This window comes from Hyaena hyaena, unplaced genomic scaffold (genome assembly GCF_003009895.1).
Source record: "Hyaena hyaena isolate Hyena2069 unplaced genomic scaffold, ASM300989v1 scaffold_530, whole genome shotgun sequence".
Lineage (NCBI taxonomy): Eukaryota > Metazoa > Chordata > Mammalia > Carnivora > Hyaenidae > Hyaena > Hyaena hyaena.
This window is the reverse complement of record NW_024081163.1, coordinates 996,895-1,017,684: the sequence shown is the minus strand read 5'-3', so window position 1 is coordinate 1,017,684 and position 20,790 is coordinate 996,895. Positions and strand designations below refer to the sequence as shown.

At 39.9% G+C, this 20,790-nt stretch overlaps 1 protein-coding gene across 1 annotated transcript in view; it reads right to left on the bottom strand.

Moving 5' to 3' along the window:
• Positions 1-3,250: 3,250 nt before the first annotated feature.
• Positions 3,251-20,790, bottom strand: part of ADAMTS6 (ADAM metallopeptidase with thrombospondin type 1 motif 6) — a 131,067-nt gene continuing 113,527 nt past the window's right edge. Inside the window, exons 16-17 of the mRNA XM_039255521.1 lie at positions 18,571-18,727; positions 3,251-6,332 (exon numbers count right to left, since the gene is read on the bottom strand). Of these exons, the coding sequence (XP_039111452.1) occupies positions 6,223-6,332; positions 18,571-18,727 (267 nt within the window). The 3' untranslated portion in view covers positions 3,251-6,222. The remainder of the gene's footprint in view (positions 6,333-18,570; positions 18,728-20,790) is intronic.

Sequence of the window (20,790 nt, the reverse complement as noted above, 5' to 3'; positions counted from 1 at the left end):
TGCTGGCCTGGGCACAAGCGTGGGCGGCCACCTGTGGCTCCCGGCACAGCTGTTTGGTAGAGGGCCAGCCAAAGCCCGGTCGGTGGGGTGGAGGCAGGTGGCCAGTTGGGCGGCCAATACGTTCTGGCATGGGCTGAAAGAACACCTGGTTCCACTCTGTGGACCTACCACAGAAGGTCAAAGAATGTGCTTGCTGGCAGCAACCTGATGGTCCAACTCTGACTGAAACAGAGAAACCCACCTTTCTTGAAACTTACCCGAAGCCAACACAGGAATCATTCTGCTCTAGTTGTGTTGAAATAGGTCAGCGAGGCCATCTGGCATGTCTGGAAATGATGTGGGGGGGCTGTCAGACAGGAACAGGTTCTGTGATTCAAAATAGGACATTTCAGGGGAGGTGAGAGCTTTCTCTTGTGTTTGTCTGCTAACTGCCATTGCAGACCATCCATCTTTGAATATCTCTGACCTTCATTTTCCTCCTCTCCCCATGAACTCTAACTACATGCTTGGAAACCACTCCCGGTCCCATGTATAATTTTGTCATCAGACATAGGAATTTTCATAGTGAACACCGCCAACAACAGAGACAGGAGCCCAAAGTTCACCCTTCCCTGACCCCTGAAACCCCTCCCAAGGCCTAGGGCCCACTGTTTCCCAGGAAGAAGAACACCATTTCCTCTGGTCTGGTGAGTCACTTTCTCTCGGATAGAGGACCATCCTTCCAAATTTCCCAGTCCCTGACGCAGTCCAGGCAGCTCCCTTCCATGTGCCAAAGAGGTGACACTGCTTCTGTGACCCCTTAGCAACTTATTCAATCTGAGCCCAGAGAGGCTTGTAAATAGGGATCAGCAGTAGTGTCCTCATAGTTTTGTTGTAACGCATTCAATGAGAAAATATATCTAAGTGCCTAGCATAGAACCTACGTACAACGGGGACTTAGCAAATAATGGTTGTATAAATGAATGATCTTAGTTTGTGCCACTCTCTAGACACAGAAGCTACACCTGGTCTGGACTGGCCCTGGTCTAGAACTTCCTGCTGACACTTTTGCTTGTGATTTGAGGGGCCTCATCTTACAATTACTGCCCTATAAGCTCATAAGGTAGCCTGCTGTCCACAAATGCCCTTGCTGGGGGCACAGACCAGGCCACTCCAAGAATTACATCGGCCTTGAGCTAGTAACGCCACCAATATTGAGCCACTGACCTGAAGACAGTCTGACTTCTGGGAGGCCTGCAGCTGGTGGGATAACTTGCCCCCTCTTAGGGGAAAACCAAGTTCAGGTATCCAGGCCAAGGTCCAAGAAGGGATCTCTGGATTGAATTTCACAAACCTTAAGGTTTGGAGCAATGAAATCTGACTGGTCAGACATGATGTTTCATACCCTGAGGTGACCGAGAATATTCAGTCTCCCTAACCCTTGGAGTTGGGACATCAGGTGCTATTGGGCCCTTGTATGACTACACAGCATTGTTCCAGTAAAGATAGATATTGCCTTGGAAATTATCTTTCATCATCTATGCAGCTCAAGGTTTTCAGTGAGGTCTGGTGAACCATCAGCCAAGACAATACAAGCTTAACCTTAGTTCTCTGACAGAGTAGAGCCAGCCGTCAGACTGCCATTCGACTTTGGGCCTCAGATACCATCTACGGATGAAATGAGGGACAAGGAATGCTACAAATAACCTCAGAGAAAAAGGTGGGAGAAAAGACCATGTTCCTTTTAAGTTACAGCTTGAGGTTTTCAAGCTGAGGCACAAACCATTGTGAACAGCTGTTCTTTTTGAAAACATATGTTAGTTTATTCCACACATTCTGATGATACGAATGAGAAAGAATTCCAAATGCAGCTTATCTGTCACTTTTTTTTTAAATTCAGTGACTGATCTTTTTCTTGCGAACGGTTATTTAGAATTTTCTAGTCCTCCTGGGCTGTGACTTTGTTTTCTCCCTAAATTATATTTTCCCTGGTCTTTTCAAAGTAATGGATCTTATCCTAGCCACACAAATTCACATTTTTGTTACAAAGATCAATACCCAATTTTTCTTCTAATTCACTTGAAAAATGTCAAAAAATGCTCCTTTTGGAGCATAAAACCTGAAAGATGATCCCGGTGCTCTCTGGAGAGCGACAGAATCTCCGTGGAGAGCAGATTGTCCTTATAGTCAGTGCCCTATGTAGGATAGTAGCCTTTAGATATTTCAAAGGGAGAAAACAATTAGCGAGAAGCTTAAAAAGAACTGTAGATGAGGAGACAGACTAGCACCTGTGGAATCTAAACTAAGGCAAATCTTATTTCTTGATATTCCTCCCTCCCCAGCCCCTAGCAAACTATCCTTTGCAAATGCAGAGGGAAGTTAAAACAGTTGCTTCTCGTTAACTGAGCATTCATAATACTCCAATCACTTCTGGCTCCTAGAATGACCTTGGGGAAATACTCCCCAAGACTATCTAATCGTAGCACCTGATTTCTTCTAACGTGCGAGGTGGAATGTGTGTGCCGGTGGGTATGGAAATAAGTGGATTGAAGCACAATCTGCTTTGGTATTCCACATCTTCTTACATAATTGATGAGATTGTCATTATGAACATACTCAAATAGCTAAGCATGCAGGAGAGCCATCTTTATTTTAGCTGCTGAGTTTCAAAACCTGCTGAGTTTCCTCTGCATATGATAATATACCTCAGCTCAGGGATGGCCGAAGCATTAGCTCAGCCTAAGAGGAAATGTCTGAAGGTGGAAAAGTATGCCCTTCAGGATTCTATGCTCCCTGTTGAATCTGAATAGAAAAATCCTTCAAATATGAATGCTTCCTTTCAGCACCTTGTCCACAATGAAATACCTTGCATCCTCTTCTACGTTAAAAGTATTTACACAGAAAGCAAAAGAAGCTGGGGGCAAAAGAGTCATGGGTAAATTTGGACTTCTTTTCTATTGCTAGAATAGCTGACTAATGGCATCTGGGGACAGAGCTGCACCAGGAATATCCAAAGCCCTTGTATTTAATATTACTGAAATACAAATATATGCAGTTTCTGAGGAGTGTAATAAGGATGCAACAAATAATATCAATCCCAGATACTATCTGGATAATTTGGATAATGTAGTGTGGTATTCCAAAGGATAGATCCTCCTACTGAAAGTTTCACACCAGCTTTTCAGGGAATAGACAACCTTCATCTGAATCATTCTTACAAGCTGAATTTTTATTTTTACTAAATTATCTATGTTAAAAAAAATCTGTGCCTGGTGTGGAATTTCACTCCATCAAGTGTTACAATGACTTTTTCATTTTCATTACAAGCAGGAGAATGAATGTAGGACAAGTGTTAGGAAACATGGCAATAAATTAGAATATAATTTACAAAAGCAAAAAAAAAAGTAACAGTGTACCACATTAATACTGAGTATAAAATAATAAGCAACAACTAATCACAATAATACAAAGGCAATTTCATTCTGTATTATTAAGGATACCTATGTGACATTCACTCCAATAAAATTCCTAATGAAATGGACGGCTTGGGAAGTTGTATGTATCTCAAGGGCTTTAATCAATTGGGTAGATTTTACCTTTACTTTGTGGCAGGACTTTGTGCCAGTGGCAGATACTGTTCTCAGCCATAGGGCATCAGTTTCCTTGCATCTCTCTAAGTAGTCCGTATAGCACGCTACTTTTGGAGGGCCTGCCATGGTGGTTCAGCCACCACTGACAATCCTACTGCTATTATTTAGGAAAAGAGCATCATGTAGCCACGTGGCTGACTACAGAGTAGCCCTGGTATTGTGACGTGCTGTAGAAAATTATTTGTTTCCCTACTCAGGGGAAACATTCTGTGCTTGGTTCCTTCTAGCAGAGTAATCCGATGCTGCGATGCTGCTCCTGGAAGCTCTCTACTCCTGGCCTCAGGGCTGGTGCACCCTCCTGAGGGAACACTAGCTGCCCATTCTTCTAGGGCCAGTCAAGGTGGCCCAGGGCAACGGTCCTCATGATGCTAGTTTCCAGGTGAGGTGAAGAACAGACTCAAGTTAGTCACGGAAGAAATCTTTTTGGAATAAAAACATGAGCTGATATTTATATTTGGGGAAAAATAGATCCTGATGGCAAACCTATGCCTAAAATGCCACAGAAACCACCCATCCTTTATTCCACCAGGGCACATTAGCACCAAGTTAACCACTCTTTGCAAGGGACCAAGGGAATTCAGAGCTGGGGGCACACTGCTCTTGGGCTGCCTCCCTTTCACTGAATGGATGGCATGCTGGCTGGTCTTAAGAGCAGTATAGAGAGTGGCCCTGGCAATTTTTGGGCATTGTCAGTAGCTTTCTGTGGAAAGCCCAGGGACATGAGCTGTGGTGTTGAGACAGAAAGCAGATGAGAAAATAGGGATGACCATGACTGACTGTGCAGAACAACAGCCTGTGCTGACTATCCACAGCAAACCTGAAGTTTAGGTTGGTTTTTGGAGTCTGTGAGTCTCTTTTCCTTTCTGAAAAGACCTAATCATCTACTTTAGGTCATGGTGTAGGTGAAACACTGGACATGTAGTTTGAGAGCACAGTAATGGACTGAAGTTGAACATACTCTTTAACTGCTAGTAGCATCTTTACAAAGTAGCCATTTGGTTGGAGTTTGAGGTGTTGGTGTAGCATGGTGTACACACCATGTAGGACACAAAGCACATTCATCAAGAACCTGCTGCAAGCTAGAAGTGTTCAAGTACAAAATATAAATAAGTACCCTCTTCTTTTTTGCTTTCTTTCAATCTGTTGAATCTTTTGATGAGCATGACATGAAACTTGTGGATAGGGAAAATAAGAGCTAGTCAATTTAATTTAGGATTCTGGATTTGATTCTAGATTTTTGACTTGTCCAAGAAACTTGGTTTCACATTTAATTGCCATTCAGAGTATCCATAAAAAAATACAAAATAGTTGGTTGAGTGACTATTAAAATTATGCTTTATGATCTCTAGGCTTCATGAGTTTTTCTTCTTTGGTTGTTATCCCTTGCCTACTTTAAAAACTCACAGAAATAGCACATTTATGTGCAAGCACACTCATCTACCCACACACTCAAAAGCGCCCGCTCACACACACACACTTGCTCTCATATAAATAAATGCCCTTCTGCCATATCAAAGAAGGGACATCTGGAACCCATCACAATTGTCAGCGAAAGGGTCCGCTTGGTTGTTGCCGAGCCAGTCTATCTTTTGCACGGCATCATTTCAGTAAGCTCAACATGCGTGCAGCAATCCAACGGGGCAGAAGCTGTTCTGTGGCCGGTGAGGTTGTAAACACAACTGAGCTGGGGTGACTCACATAAGGACTCAGGCATCCTGTGTGATGGCAGCAAAGGGCCTGGTTCTTCAGTGTCTACCATACCCCAGGTCTGGCTTCTGCATGAAACTGAAATGTTTTTCCCTTAAAGTTTTAATGGAAATCTCAGCTTCACTTGCACAATGGCAAATTGGCCCCAGTCTCTTAGCACAGAATTTATAGACTTGCATGGCCGCAGTAACTGATGCGCTGCCTTAAACTGAGTCCTTCCTTGTTGTTCGGTTAATATAGTTTATATATGGCTCACAGCAGTGTTCAGAACAGGGGGATTAGTCCTAAGGAAATTAAGTGGAATGAAGAAAAATAATACAAACTTTCATTACTTTTGATTTATAATTGCTCCTTAAATTACAGTTAAAAGCCCGTTTTAGAATTTAAATTGTGGTGCTGTTGTATTGAGATAAAGTATAGTAAATATTTTTAAGCTAGGACTTAAGATTTCTGAATCTTCTTTACTTCCATAGTTGACCAAGTCATAACAGCTACATTTTAAACAGTTTTAAATACAAATGGATTCAGTGTCATTGCTAAGTCCATAAAAAAAAATTATCTTAATGGTCCAAGGAGGTAAACAGGCTATTGGATTTACTCGAAAGAACACAAACGCTCCACAGTAAGCAAGTCTCCCTGTGTTGTTTGGATCTCTCCGATCTGGCATTCCCTCCTAATACCGTGTCCAGCACTTTGGATCAATAAATCCCACTTCACAGAAGTTAAAATAATATTGAAATCCTGTCAGCTAGGGCTGACCAGTGGTTACGTTTTCCACAGGGTAATGCATTTGCAAGGACATCAATCCTCTTCCTCTGGGTGGCTCTCTTTGATGGACGCATTTCCACGATGAAATGACAAGGCTCCCTCTCTGGCTCTCCACGGGTCAGTGTCCTTGGCAGGTCTTACAACACATCTGTCTGAAGTATGCTCGACTACAGAACTTGAACTTGAGCACCAGCGGGCAATATGCCACTTTGTTCACATCTTTGCACTCTAGCGAATGGGGGCAGAAAATGGAAAACAATTAGAGGCACATAAACAAGTGCAGAAACATGCCAATGAGTCTGCATGTTTGTGTCCAGTGGGGACCCCCTTGCACCAAGTCCACCTTGGCTTCCACATCCATGTGGTTTTTGTTTTTGTTTTTAAGCATACCCTGTATGGTACAGCCTACCAGAAACATTCTTTTGCTATATTTTAACACCATTTTAAAAAAATGATTGCAAGGCTTTTCTCCCAGACTTTTACAAGTATGGTGCATGCCCACTGTGTCTTGAAAGAATTACCATTTGTTGGGATAAGTGATCACTTTAGACAGCTTGGAAACATGAGTCATTTTTCCTACAGCTCTTTTATTGCTTCTTTCTCAAGGGTTATTTTATTCAGCAGTGCAAGGTTATCCAAAATCAAACATGAGTTGCATTGTTTGATACCAAAGTACACATGTCTCCAGAGAATCTGTGCATCTGTGAGGCGTGGGGATGGGCCTGGGTGAATGAAAAGGATTGCTGACAGTGGCCTAGATTCAGTAACTACACTAGACAAAGAGGAAAACTTGGAGAGGTTGGCCTCAAATGGCTGCAGTCTGTGGGTTATGGAAACATGTAGAAATGTCTTTTTTTAATTTGGAAGTGAGACATGGCCTTCTTTTTTCCTATGTGTATTTTCTCCTCAGTGCTAGAACTGCCACAGTTGAGGTCTGCAGTTCTTGCAGCCAGAAGGTGAATAAATGATTCTTTCTCCATCTTCCCTTGAGACTGGTTGCAGAAGATGGGGCGAAGGGGCCAGTATGGAGAAGAGGACACCGGCCTTTGATCCTCAGCACCCCTCTCACCCCCACATAACCTCACTACTGATAATAATGAGACTCTTCTGCAGTCTTCTGGTCACTTTTACCTGGGGGTTTTAAAATACTTTGTAAACCTAGTAATTAAATTTCCATATGCCTCCCAGAATCAAAGTTCCACCCTCATTTTTCCAGGTGGTTATATTGAAGCATCCTGGGTAAATTACTGAAGGTAATTAGAATCAGTCAGAATAGTGGGTGAAGTTCAGTGTAACAGGACAGTTGTGTTGTTGTTGCTTGCTTGCTTGCTTCCTGATCTAGTTGTATTTTTCCCCCGGCTTCAGAAATCCACTGAAGTTGTAAGAGATCATATACATGGTACACAAGCCATAAGATAAACTCGAGAAGTGACATGGGAAGGAATGGGCAAGTTTTCGGTTCTTATTATTGAAAAGTAAGGTAACAATTTTATTGATCTCACGTCCCACACTCTTTCAGTGAAAGGCTTAAATTTTAACCTAGAGGCCTCAATCTTCTGCAAATGTAAGCTCTGCCACCATCAAACTCCCTTACTCATGATTTGACTCATAAAGAGAGTAATAGTTATAATCTTCCATAGAACATTTCCACAGTAGGATTCTCAATATATTTAAGTTCTGGATGAAAGAAGGGAGGAGAGACAAGTAAAAATTCTTTAAACTTTGCACTAAAAAAAAAAAGAAGTCATGATTTTTGGCAAATCAAGTGTGAATTTGAGATGAAAAGATCTCCACATATTTTAATTTGGAGGTCACTTTGTATTTTTTTTCTTTTCTTATCTGTCATGACCAGTAAAAAGTAACCAAAACAGGTTTAGACCAAGAATAATTGTGTAAAAAAAAGTGTTATTAGTGTTACCAAGAGGGATATATTGTCAAGGTAATGCAATTGTTAAAATGATGAGTGGGGCACCTGAGTGGTTCAGTAGGTTCAGCGTCCTACCCTTGATTGGCTCAGGTCATAATCTCATGGTTCATGGATCCAAGCCCTGCATTGGGTTCTATGCTGAGCATGGAGCCTACTTGGGATTCTCTCTCCCTCCTTCTCTCTCTGCCCCTTCCCCACTCATGCATGCTTACTCTCTCTCTCTCAAAGTGAATAGACTAAAATAAAATAAAATAATGAGAAAAGCTGATACAGTATCACTCATCTTCAATCTAAATCATCTTCATGGAGTATCCCGCCAGCAGAGACCACCCTCCTCACAGTCTGCAGAAGCGCTTGGTGAGACTGCTTCAAGAACAAAGTAAACTTTAGTTTTCGTCTTCTTTGTCAAAATATAAAGATGACTTGGTTGACAGACCAAGGAGGATTGGCTGCTTTAATAGTACAAGGAAATAAAATTTGAGGCCAGACTGTTCCGGTTTAATCCTAGTTTTATCATTTACTGACTTTATGACTCTGAACAAATAGTTTAGTCTCTGTGTGCCGGAGCTGCCCCTTCTCTAAATAGGGATGACGAGAGTTCTCCCTTCCACATGTAACATGTACATCCCGTGATGTCACCCACAGCAGTGGGCAGGTTATCAGCACTTGACCAGTGTACGATGCTGACTTACTATTGTTATTACCACTGTTAGTTATTATCTTTTACCACCTGATATCAGTAAGTTGCCCTCTGACATTCTCGATGAGGACGCAATATTTTGATTACTACTGAGAAAATGCTGTCCTATTGACACAAGTCAGTATTTTCTGGGGTGCAATATTACTGGGAGATTCATTACTCTATTTTTGGAAGAGTTGCTGCTTGTCCAGGAAAATTCTGAGATGAGCAAAATACAAGCAAATTCACAGACTCTTCTTTTAGATTTAGACTTGAGAATCTGATTAAACAACAGATAATAAATAATGGATAAAAAATACTCATAAGTTGTTCCTCCCTCCAATTACGCCTCCATTCACTCATTCAGGTTATTACAAGTCTAAGTCAGAATTCAGCTCTTTAAGTAGGTGCTCAAAATGAGAGGACTCTCCTCAGTATGCCGAGGCCCAGAGCACAGTATCTGGCCAGGAGCAGGGTCAGCCTCGGCTGAAAGCTGGCTGCTGGGACGTCCCTCTCTGAACTTTACAATACCCCTCTCAAGTTTGTTGTCAACTAAGTTGATTCCATCCAGCCTGATTGAAAGCAGAAAGTCATTTGGGTCCTGGAAGCAGAACCAAGCTTAAGGAGGTAGTGCCTCTTCAGGAGTGTGCCAGACCCGCCTGCACCAGCAACATAACATAGTGGTAATGCGAGGCAGATCCAGAGACAGCTGGGCCTGGGGGTGAATTCTGAAGCTGCTTCCTCCCAGTATTTGATTGTCCTGGGCCAGGTTCCATCACCTGTCTAAGCCTCAGTTTCTTCATCTGTGAAGTGGTGACTGACGAGACCTGCGTTCAGGCTGTGGTGAGTGAGGCTCACATGGGCTAACGCTTACAAAGCACATGGCCATGGCACCGGCACAGGGGAAGAACTCAGTCTGTTAGCTCTGTTATGATTACCACCAACACATCTGCCTCTAAGATCAACCACTATGTACTGTTTCTCTGGGATCCCTGTCAAAATGTACGTGGGCTCTCAGGAAGGGTTACACACTGGCATGCATAAGCAAATTAACAAAAAGATATTAAACAGAGAGCAGGTAAATCATGGTGGGAGAGACGGGGGAGGAGCCAGGGCTGGGGACTCCAAGGCTGAGACCTAGGGCCTTGATGAGACATTAAAGTGGAGACACTGGGGCTACGTAAGGACACACAGCCTGGAGTGTGGGGGCTCTCCCAAAAGAGGGCCCCAGTGGAAGATCCTGTTCCTACTTCTTGGTTTTGCCTTCTAGAGACTGCCCAGACAGGAGGAATCAGCCTTTGGACTGATGGAAATTATGTATCAGAGAAGGTAACCATAATTGGTCTTTCATTCTTAGTCTTTTAAAGCCACAAGCACTTAATCCAATAATGATCATGTTAAAAATAATTTATCACATGTCTCCCATGTACCAGGAACTGCCTGTGGTTTTATATATTAATATATTTAATCCTTTTATCTATATAAAACATCAGGTTTATAGAGATAACAGGACTGAAGCTCACAAAGGTTAGGAAACCCAAGCTGGTCTCATACCTAGTTGGTTTAAGAGCTGGGGCTAGGATTCTTGGCATGAAACTACAAAAAAATTTTTGCCTGTAAGGCAGACCCTTGTTAACTCTTGGTGACATCATCATCAGAAGGTTTGCTCTGCCACCTTAGAAAAAGGGGAATTTTTAAAAAGTATTTTATTTAAAAAAAATCTCTATACCCACCATGGGCCTCGAACTCACAATCCCAAAAACAAGAGCTGCATGCTCCACCACCTCAGTCAGTGAGGCTCCTGGAGAAGGAGACGTGGTTTTGTTTTGTTTTTTAAATGTTTATTTATTTTTGAGAGAGAGACAGAGTGTGAGCAGGAGAGGGACAGAAAGGGAGGGGAAAAAAAATCCAAAGCACACTCCAGTCTCTGAGCTGTCAGCACAGAGCCCAAAGCAAGGACTGAATCTACAAACTGCGGGATCACAACCTAAGCCAAAGTCAGACACTTAACTGACTGAGTCACCCAGTTGCCCAAGGTATATGTTTTTTGAAAGCAGGGTTCTAGGTCACAGGTATTCGAAATGGCCTGAATGCTTTTCTTCAGCTTTATCGTCCTCCTTCAATTGTGTAAAATGACATGAGTGGAAGGTGATTTGAGTTGCACCATGGAGTTTTAAAGCCCCACTATTACAGAAAGCTAAATATAATCTTAAATATATTAGTAGCAGCATTAAATTATACTGGGGCATTCAGCCCATCTGCCACTTTTTTAGCTGACCTAGAGAGGACTGATTTGTTGAGCTTCTGGAGTGCCTCACTGACATTCTGCTCATGTAGTCAAGAGGCCTTAATTATAAAACTTTTTCACTAGGTCTGCCACACTCTCAAAGCTATTAAAAATATGTAATAATGCAAGTGATGAATCACTAAATTCTATACCTGAAACTAATATTACATTGTTTGTTAACTAACTGGAATTTAAATAAAAACTTGGGAAAAAATGAAATAATCTCACCCTTGAGCCAATACACAGTACAGCTTACATTTGTGGTAAAACCATTCTGGAAAAGTTGTGCATAAATTAAACCACAGTTTCCCATTGAAATCAAAACAATAATAAATGCTCTGTTTTAGTTTCTGAATGATCTTCAGTATGCACTGATTTCTAGCTAATCTCTAGAGTATCTAATAATTAAAAGCTTCTCTATACTTTAGTAATACACAATCTGTAAATAAACTATTATACTAGGACACTTATCAAAAGGAATCCTTTAGTTAGAATCTTTTTGTAATATAAGTACTCTGTAATTAATCTATTTGAAAGGTTTGGTCTTTACTATCATATTATTTTCATGTAGATACACTTAATATCTATTGCTTTTTAAGTAGTGGAATCTAAGCCAGCAGGGTCAAGGATTTTAAGATGAAGGCTTGATTATCTCTTCAGCTGTCATCATGTACCGCCTAACTACTCTCGTTCAAGGAGAAAGAAAGACACACATTCTACCTTTTCTCTTGTGAGGCCATTGGAAGGGTGAGAAGTCCTTCCTGTAAAGCTTCTAGGAAATATTTTGTGGACCTAACTAGTCTCTCCTTTTTTTTACATCCCACCTCTCCCTGAAAACAAAATTTCACATTACCCAAGTCCAGAGATTTCTGGTGGGGAGGAACATTTATGGGGTATTCCTACATTTTTCTAAGGGACACTTGGCCCTGCGATGTGAACTAGGCCCATAACTAGAGTCTTAAGTAACCTTCCAGGTATGCAAGAGTGGGTCTCCCTGGTAATCTGGGTTATGGTAGACTTGAATGCGAAAATAAGACAACCCGTTTCATAGGCAACACATGAATCTACTTATCATTGATGTGCCAGTGGGTTTTTTCCCCAGGTGCTTTAGATTAATCTTTCAAATCTCTGATCTAAAAGACATGGTTTCAAAACAGTCACACGGAACAGAGGCTTATGAATTTAGGATGCAATTGAATTCAGATTCATTGTGACTTTCAAGGCTTCATTTGGTCCAAGGAACACAAGAGCAACTCTTGAAATGCAGGGCTCTGCATTTATTTCCTAAAACGTTGCACAGCCTGGGTAAATTGTATTATTGGAGTGGCCTGGGATACACAGGGACATATCCTTTCATGACCAGGTTGGACCGTTCAGCATCCTTTTTTGGCAAATGCATGCCCTGTGTGCCTGTAAACTCTTTATGAGATTCAGAGGAACACAGTAAGTAGAGAGTTATGACTTAAGCACCTTAGGGTGTATCTTTTGGATTACAAAAGTATAACCAGCTGTGTCTCTGTCAAACTGCCCAAAAAGATGCAGAGTCTAGTGAGAAGTGAGATGGCAAAGGCTGTACATGGGAATGTGTGGTGCGGGAGTCCGGGTGAGGGATGTGAACTCAGTATTTTTTTCTGAAAAAATTGCCCTTGATATTCCACATATTCAGACTGGAAAAGGGTGAAATAACAAGTTTCATTTGGGAACCTGACATTATTCATTGCAATGGGAACAGTCCACCAACTTTTCATCCTCGAAGCAAAGTGATATCAACTATGAAACTTGATTCCAATTTCTCCTATCATGGGCTAAGCCATTCCTTTCTCTCTTTGCTTCTTCAGCTTCTCTTAACCCAGTCTTATTCCCTGAATGCCACCCACATTCATTCTCAAGGTAATATAATCTCAACACAAATCCAGGATTCCCTGTAAACCAGACAGCTAGGGATGTGAACCTGAGTGCTAAGGTGCATTATAAGCTCTTTCAAATGGCAAAGAAAAAAAAAAAAACCTTGTCTTCCTCATCTCCTTCAACTCAGAGTCTTCAAATGACCTTCATTGTTCCTTTCACTTGTTTTAATACAACATATGCCACTTTAAACCCCAAATCTAGTAGTTGTTTTGTTCTGAAGGTCTTATAAGATTTCTGGATCTGCTCAGGCTTTCTCCAAAGTCGTTCACTTGAGAGAGACTGACACTAACCAAAGCCACTGTTAGCCTGGGCTGGTAAACCAATGTACACTAACCACGCCTTTCCTCGGTCAGTTACCAGCTCATGGCGCACCATGAATTATTAGCTGGCAGCGATAAATACTAGCTGACAGATTGCCTTGTTCTGTTGAGAGGCTGAAAAGACTCGCCATATAAACTACAAGGAACCTGAAACTGCATAAAGATGAATAAAATGGCATTTGGGATAGAATTTCAGGTAAGCTTGTGTAGGCTAGTCCCAGCTGCCAAATGTACTTTAAAAAATTACTCTGAGTAGTACTTCAGATTCAGTGATACCCAGTGTGTCTATAATTCACTCTCAGCAGCAACGCAGTGTTATCCTCATCATGGCAGTCTGTCAAATTCAAGCCTATAATGCTTTAGCCCTTCATTGAATTTCAAGAATTAAAAACTAAAGCAGATGTTGTATATGGCAAATTGTATCTCCCTGCTTCCTTCTCCTAGTTCCGTCTTACTATTTACTATTTACTTTTTTTTGAGAGAAAGAGAGAGAAAGAGAGAGAGAGAGCAGTGGAGGGGCAGAGAAAGGAGGGACAGAGGATTTGAAGCAGGCTCTGTGCTGACAGCAGAAAGCCCGGTGTGGGGCTCAGACTCACGAATCATGAGATCATGACCTGAACCAAAGTCAGACCTTTAACTGACTGAGTCACCCAGGTGCCCCTTACTATCTACTTTTAATGTCTTGATGCTTCACTTTTGAATTTCTCTTATTATTCTTTGTTGTCTTAAGCTCCCTCCATCTCTTTCCACTGTTTATTTTCATTTTTAAAAATTTTACTCAAATTCCATTATTTTATTAAGGCATTTGGAGATGAATGTGTTTTAAATTTCCTTAAATTCCTTATCACAATTTATAGTATCCAGGAACTAAAATATAAATGGGAGTCATACTGGACACCTCCAAATCTCTTATCCCTGTGTCTGCCTGTTCATCAGGTTCTTTTTATTCTCCCTTCTATTTTATTCTTTTTTTTCCCAATTAATTACTCCTCTTGATTTCTACTAGATCTACTTTAGTTCCAGCCTTCATCATGTAAGCCTGGACACTTAGAATAATGTTCTAACTCTCCCTCCACAGAAGGCTGACCTCCCTCTGCTCCTTCACACTCTTGCCACCCTGAGCATGTCACCCTCCAATTTCTTTTGCTTGTTCCCTAGAACTTGAGGATAGAGTCTTAACTGCCTTCCATGGCATTCAGGACCCTCCAGAACCAAGTCCCTCTCTTTGTAGCCCCATCTCTACTACCTGCTCAACTGCCAACCCACTGTACCCATACTGAACTGCCCTCCATGCCCCGATGACTGAACACACGTGTCCTCTACCTGGAATGCCCACCATTTCCATGTCTTCTTGGCAAATTGTTTCATACCTTTCAGTGCCCCACTCAAGCTGGTCTTCTCCACAATGCTTCTACTGATTACCCTTCCTGTATTCATGGTGACTTCTTTCTACCCTGTTAGAGTGCTGCCCATATCATGAAAATTATTTGTTGCCAGCCCTGCTAAACTGTGCTCCCTTTAGGGGCACCTGGGTGGCTCATTCGGTTAAGTGTCTAGCTTCACTCAGGTCATGATCTCATGGTCCGTGAGTTCAAGCTCTGTGTAGGGCTCTGTGCTGACAGCTCAGAGCCTGGAGTCTGCTTCAGATTCTGTGTCTCCCACTCTCTCTGCCCCTCCTTCATTCATGCTCTGTCTCTCTCACTCTCAAAAAAGAATAATAAGTGTTAAAAAATAAAAATAAAATAAACTGTGCTCCCTTTGAGGACAAGGACCTTGTCATATTCCCCTCATAGTTTCGGTGCCTGGCCCATTGTCAGTATGCTTGCTGAGTAAATAATAATGGTTGGTGAATAGAGCACATTATTTAAATACCATTACATTGAGGGATAGACATATATGTGATAAATCAGCTCAGGAAAATGTTCATGCTGGAATCCAGATAGTGGGTGTTCATTGTAAAATTCTTTCAACTTTGCTGTTACATTTGAAATGTTTTATTATTTTCATAATAAAATTGTTAGAAAGGGAACCAATTCCTAAACTGTGGTTGTTAAAACAATTCTCAGTATTCTATCAATGGTCCATTTCACCTATAGCAACCCCACTGAAAAACTGTAGTTTAGATCCCAAGGGATCTCCCTTGGTCCAACTCTGTCTTGGGGTAGAGCCTGGGGAATTCTGCTCTTTCAACCTCCTGTGGCGACCAGAGCCTACTCCTTCCCCTACTCCCAGACTTTCCTCCCAACCTCCCTTAGCAACAAGCATTTCTTTTCTCCCTAACCTGATCCCCAGAAGCCATATTAGATTACTCTTACATTACTTCCAAGCAAGAGCCTCTTCTCTTTCGAAATCCATATTATCTGTCCATTTCATATCTCTATTAATGACAATTTATGATTTAATTCAACTGTTTCATCCTCTTTTCCCAGTGTATACATCGGTTATTTTTCCAACTACACATTACAGCTCGTTCACAGATCACTTAGTCTATGAAGTTGCCTTGATCTAAATAAAAGGTTAAAGTCACTGGTCTTCCATTTGAACTTTTAGCACTATATCAATGGCTCTACAACAAGGCTCCACCTTCTACCTTCCTTCCTTTTTTCTTTTTTTAAAGCATCTTCCCTGTAAGACTATACGCCTATAAGTGTATTTGAATTTTCCATAATGAATGGAAGAGGATGGCCACAACAAGCATTCAATAATCAGCTGCCAATGAAATGAAATGAATACATTTCAGGTATTTAAATGTATTCAACATATGCTACCAGGAAGCCAAAGAGAACACAAAACAAGTTATGACAGACATAGCCACTTTAAATCTAATTTTGTAGGAGAGTGATCCTCTTTCTTTTCAATGACTCAGCAGCTTTAGGGAATGACAGTTCTAAGATTAGACATATTTTGCAGTATTAATAATGTCTTAAAAGTTTCCTCCTTTATTAAGAAGGCTAAAAATTCTGTCTTAACTGCTTACTTCAAATTAATATTAATAAAATGTGATTTGGCCAGGCAGATTAAGTGACCATGAGGTGTTTCTACAAATAATTTAAGAAAATTTAAGAGAATTTCTTTAAGGCAGAAGTAAATCCAGTTGCAAATGATATTTTGCCACACTGAAAACTCTGCATCTCCATCTGTGAAGTTTCTGTATAATAATTAACCACTTATAGAAAAGCTTTTGGAGAAAGTACTAAAATGCCTAAAATAAAGCTATATACATAATTTCAAAATATAGATTGCTGTAAGCATGTTAAAAAACCAATTCTTTCAGCAATGACTAAGCCTGAATCTACTGAATCAGGATGACGGTCATGCTAGAAAGTGTTGCTACTTCATAACCAGAAGCTCTGTTTTCATGTTATAATATCCTACTCAAAAGGTGAATTAAGAATACCATAAAAATGTAGTTGAAACTGACATGATCTTGAGCTCTGCCAAATTTCAGTTCAAATCCCAAGTCTACTATTTCCTAGTCTTATCATTTTGGCAAGTCACTATCACTCTCTGTGCCTCAGTTTCCTCATCAGTAATATCAGTTCTTGGAAGGTTGTTGACATAATTATAATGTGCATGTGTGTGCGTACCCACATACACACAGATATTTATGTATGTGAGATATGTAAGGTGGATAATAAATATAAAGAGTCTACTGTAATACCAAAAACAGAGTAATTTAATATGATAGTTATATCCTCTTTTCCCACCTCAGCCTTTTATCTTCCAGCTCAGAAAGAAAACTAGACCTTCAAAGCCATGTGATAGACTGCTAATAATTTATAATGGATAAACAATTTACAATTGATGCAGTCTTACACAAGAGAGATATTTTTACTTAGATTATTTAAAAGAGATTGTTTTGCTAAGGAAAACACTTTGGTTTATCATGGATTTTGAGTCCTTCTTAAGAGAAGAAAAGCTCAATTTCAAGAATAATCCTTAGCAAAGGGATAAAAAAGTAGATGACATCAGAACCATAGATTTTGCAAATTAAAATTGTGATTCTGAATTAATGTACAATAAGGCCATACTTATCTGGAAGAGTAAATTATACAATAAGGATATCATGTTGAGGCTTAGATATAAAAACCAGTACATTTGGAAACATGTAAGTTCTCTACATCCTGTCATACAAGATGATTGCTCTTCCTAAAATAAAATTCCTAAGGAAACATTTTAAAATAGTGAATGTTATAAAAAATGTTTTTCAATGTTTGTTTATTTTTGAGAGTGTGAACAGGGGAGGGGCAGAGAGAGATGAAGACACAGAATCCAAAGCAGGATCCAGGCTCTGAGCTGTCAACGCAGAGCCGGAGTCAGATGCTTAATTGACTGACCCATCCAGGTGCCCCAACAGTGAGTGCAATTTTTAAAAAATTCTTTAAATTGGATAAATGTAGTCAAAAGGACTAATCTCTTCTTAATAGGTTCATAAGCACATAATTTTCATTTGAAAAACATTAACAAATTATGTTCAGGATAGCTCTCTACTTTTGTTTTAAGCAGAGCCCTATAACTAGGTTCTTACATAATTTAAATTAGTGGCTTCAGATGTTCTTGTGCATGTGTTTGGGCATGGCTCTATTTTCATATGAGAAGCCAGTCTGAATTTCCTCACTATTCCATATTTGTCTCTATATTTCCCAAGATTTCTGTTGTAGTGCCTCTTACCTAGTGGCACTCAGGGAATTTTCAATGAATGCCGAACTGAATAAACAAAGTATATTTGTTTAAATAAGATATAAGAAAATTCAAGATTTGGGCTGGCATCTGCTATTAATAAACAGATTTCTCAATACATAAGAAAGAGAAATTTTAGAGCGCAAAGACCTTTGTCTTCCTCTATAAACAGCTATATAATCATCATTTTCTTCTTTCCTACAATAAGAAAATTAGCATTTGAAACAAATAGTTTCAAATATATGCTTTCATTATATGTACAACAAGCATGAATTTTAATCTTCATGATGGTGGAGATCCACTGTTAAACCCAAAAAGAAACAAGTTTTCACTTCAAAGTGCAGTCCATTAGACACCATCTCTGTATTTCTGGCACAAGTTAAACACAGAGTGCTAGGTTGATGTGACCTTAGAGGTTACCTACTCCAGTCTCTCATTATAAAGATAAGCTAATTTAGCTCCAGAAAGGTTAAATGACTTAACAAGGTCATGTAGTCAGGGAAAAATGTAGGTTTCCTTATCACATGCCCAGTGCACATGCAGCTTTCACAAATGCTCTACGTGAACTGTACTACAACGGTGGCTTTCCAGGGCTCTTCAGACCCTGGGAGCCACTACAGGCAAGCAGCTTGAGACCGCAGGCCCTTTCTCCATGGGAAACTCACCTTCAGTATTGGAAATGGGGGTACTGTCACATTTGCTTTCACACTGCTGCATCGATGGAGGCCGAACAGTTTCTGGACAGTCACTAGACGCCTGTCCAGTATAGGACAGACACTGCACAGTCCTCATCTGCTGTCCAAGGCCACACTGAGCGGAACACTAAACCCAAAGACACAGAGAGAAACAAAATGTGAATCTCAACAATTTTCAGGAGGTAAAAAGATATTATATCTTTTCAAATACCACATATATTGGCTTTTATAGTCCATATGAAGTTCATTTTGGAGAGATATATAATTAAGTTATTCTACTCTAGAATTCATTTGAAAATTCAATGAACATGTTATTACCCTAGAAAATGGAAGCCGTATAGTTTCTAGAAAACAAGAGATGTCTTGGGCTATTTTTCTAACAGTTCCGATTAGGTGAACTGTAACAGGAGTGTAATAAGAAAACCCTCATGAGGAAGTAATAATTAGAAGAGTCTAGGGCTGGGACATCACTTTTGCCCCCTATTTATCATAGGGCTATGGGCAAATAATCTGATAGTCTACTGGAGTGCTGTGAATCTGATCAAAATAGGAATTCAGTACAATAGCTGTGAATGCTGTGTGGGCTAGTGATGGGGACCAGTTTAAAAAAAAAAAAAAAAAAGCTTAAATAAATACCTTGAGTTTTCTAACGTATTGGCAGTCACACAAATGCGAGCCTAGTAGCATGTCTCCTCCTTTTTCATCTACTCAGGGCTTTAGTTACTTTAGAGTTGAAAATATTCTCTGAGTAACTTAGATTCAGGGGAGACTGATCAGCTGTCTGGGCTAAAGCATGAAGCTGGATCTTTCTTTGGGTCTGCCACCCAGAATGCCCACAAAGCCTGTGAGATCAGGGATCAAGGAGATGAGCTAGCCAGTGCCAAGACAGGTGACAGTGATACTTACAAGGTTAACAAACTGAGACCTTATTGCATTTGTTTGTAAAAACTCTCAAAACATTTACAGGACCTGCAGGGATATTCATAGAGACTTTTATTTTAAAATTTCTAAATACATGTTATGTGGAAACTAATTTGACAATAAACTATTTGTAAAAAAAAAAAAAGAAATGCAGCAGAAAAAAAAAATTCTAAATACAGAATGATAATCAAATGCACCATGAAATGTATTAAAGTGTATTTGAAATGTCTTTGAAAAAATATTTTTACCAGTTAATTTTAATTTTAGTAAACTGAATTTAAAACATAGATGACAAGAAAAGGACTTGACAACATTTAAAAGAATAATCCGAAATTGATTACTGCAAATTTGGTGAAATCACTAACATGCAAAAACTTTCAGCTGACCTTTATATAACAGTGTGTTGCAACAAAGAATATGTAAATCAAAATTATGAGAGCATGTCTGTACCGATTCTTTAACACCCTATCAATTCCATATTTTGAAACTGTTATACTTCCACAGTGAAACACATAATTGCTTACAATGCCTATCATGTGGCTACCCCTTGAGTACCTTATAAATTAAATACTGCTATACAAATGCAACGTATTATTTGTTATACACATGCAAATGTTAATTATTTTAAGATCACACTGATTTTGTCTCCCCACAGGGCTGGCTGAGCACAGAGCAAATATATTCATTTGCTTCAATGGAGACTGAAAACCTTTGCCCTTTCCCAGCTGTAATGAAAGAGGTCTCTACATACTGCTATACTGTAGAAATACGGAGGGTTGGCCAGAATTTTGCTAACTACTTCTACGAAATGCCATTTTTAATAAGTAATGACAGGTCCAGCCAGTCTAGAGATTACACAAAATCATACTGGTATAGTTATGTGCCATGATTTATTTTGGGTCTCAGATATTATAAAACAACTAGCTACATGGTTAATTATAAAACCACAGGAAAAAGGCATTGATTGTCTAAGTATTACCTTTCTGGAACATTATTTTTAATGTAACCTAATAGATTTCCTTTTTGACATCCAAAAGAATAATACTCATTTTTCCTTGTATCCAAATATATCAATTTGTTGTTAAGGATTTAAGATGGCCTTCACCAAGATAACACAGTTTAAAAGTAAGTGAGAGTGAAGAAAGAAAAAATAGGAATTAGAACACAAAATGCAAATGAGTCTCACGTAAAAATAGACCAAAAGCTCTTTATACTGGCTTCCGAATTCATGACATCCATCAGATAAATCCATTGAAGAGTAGATACTAA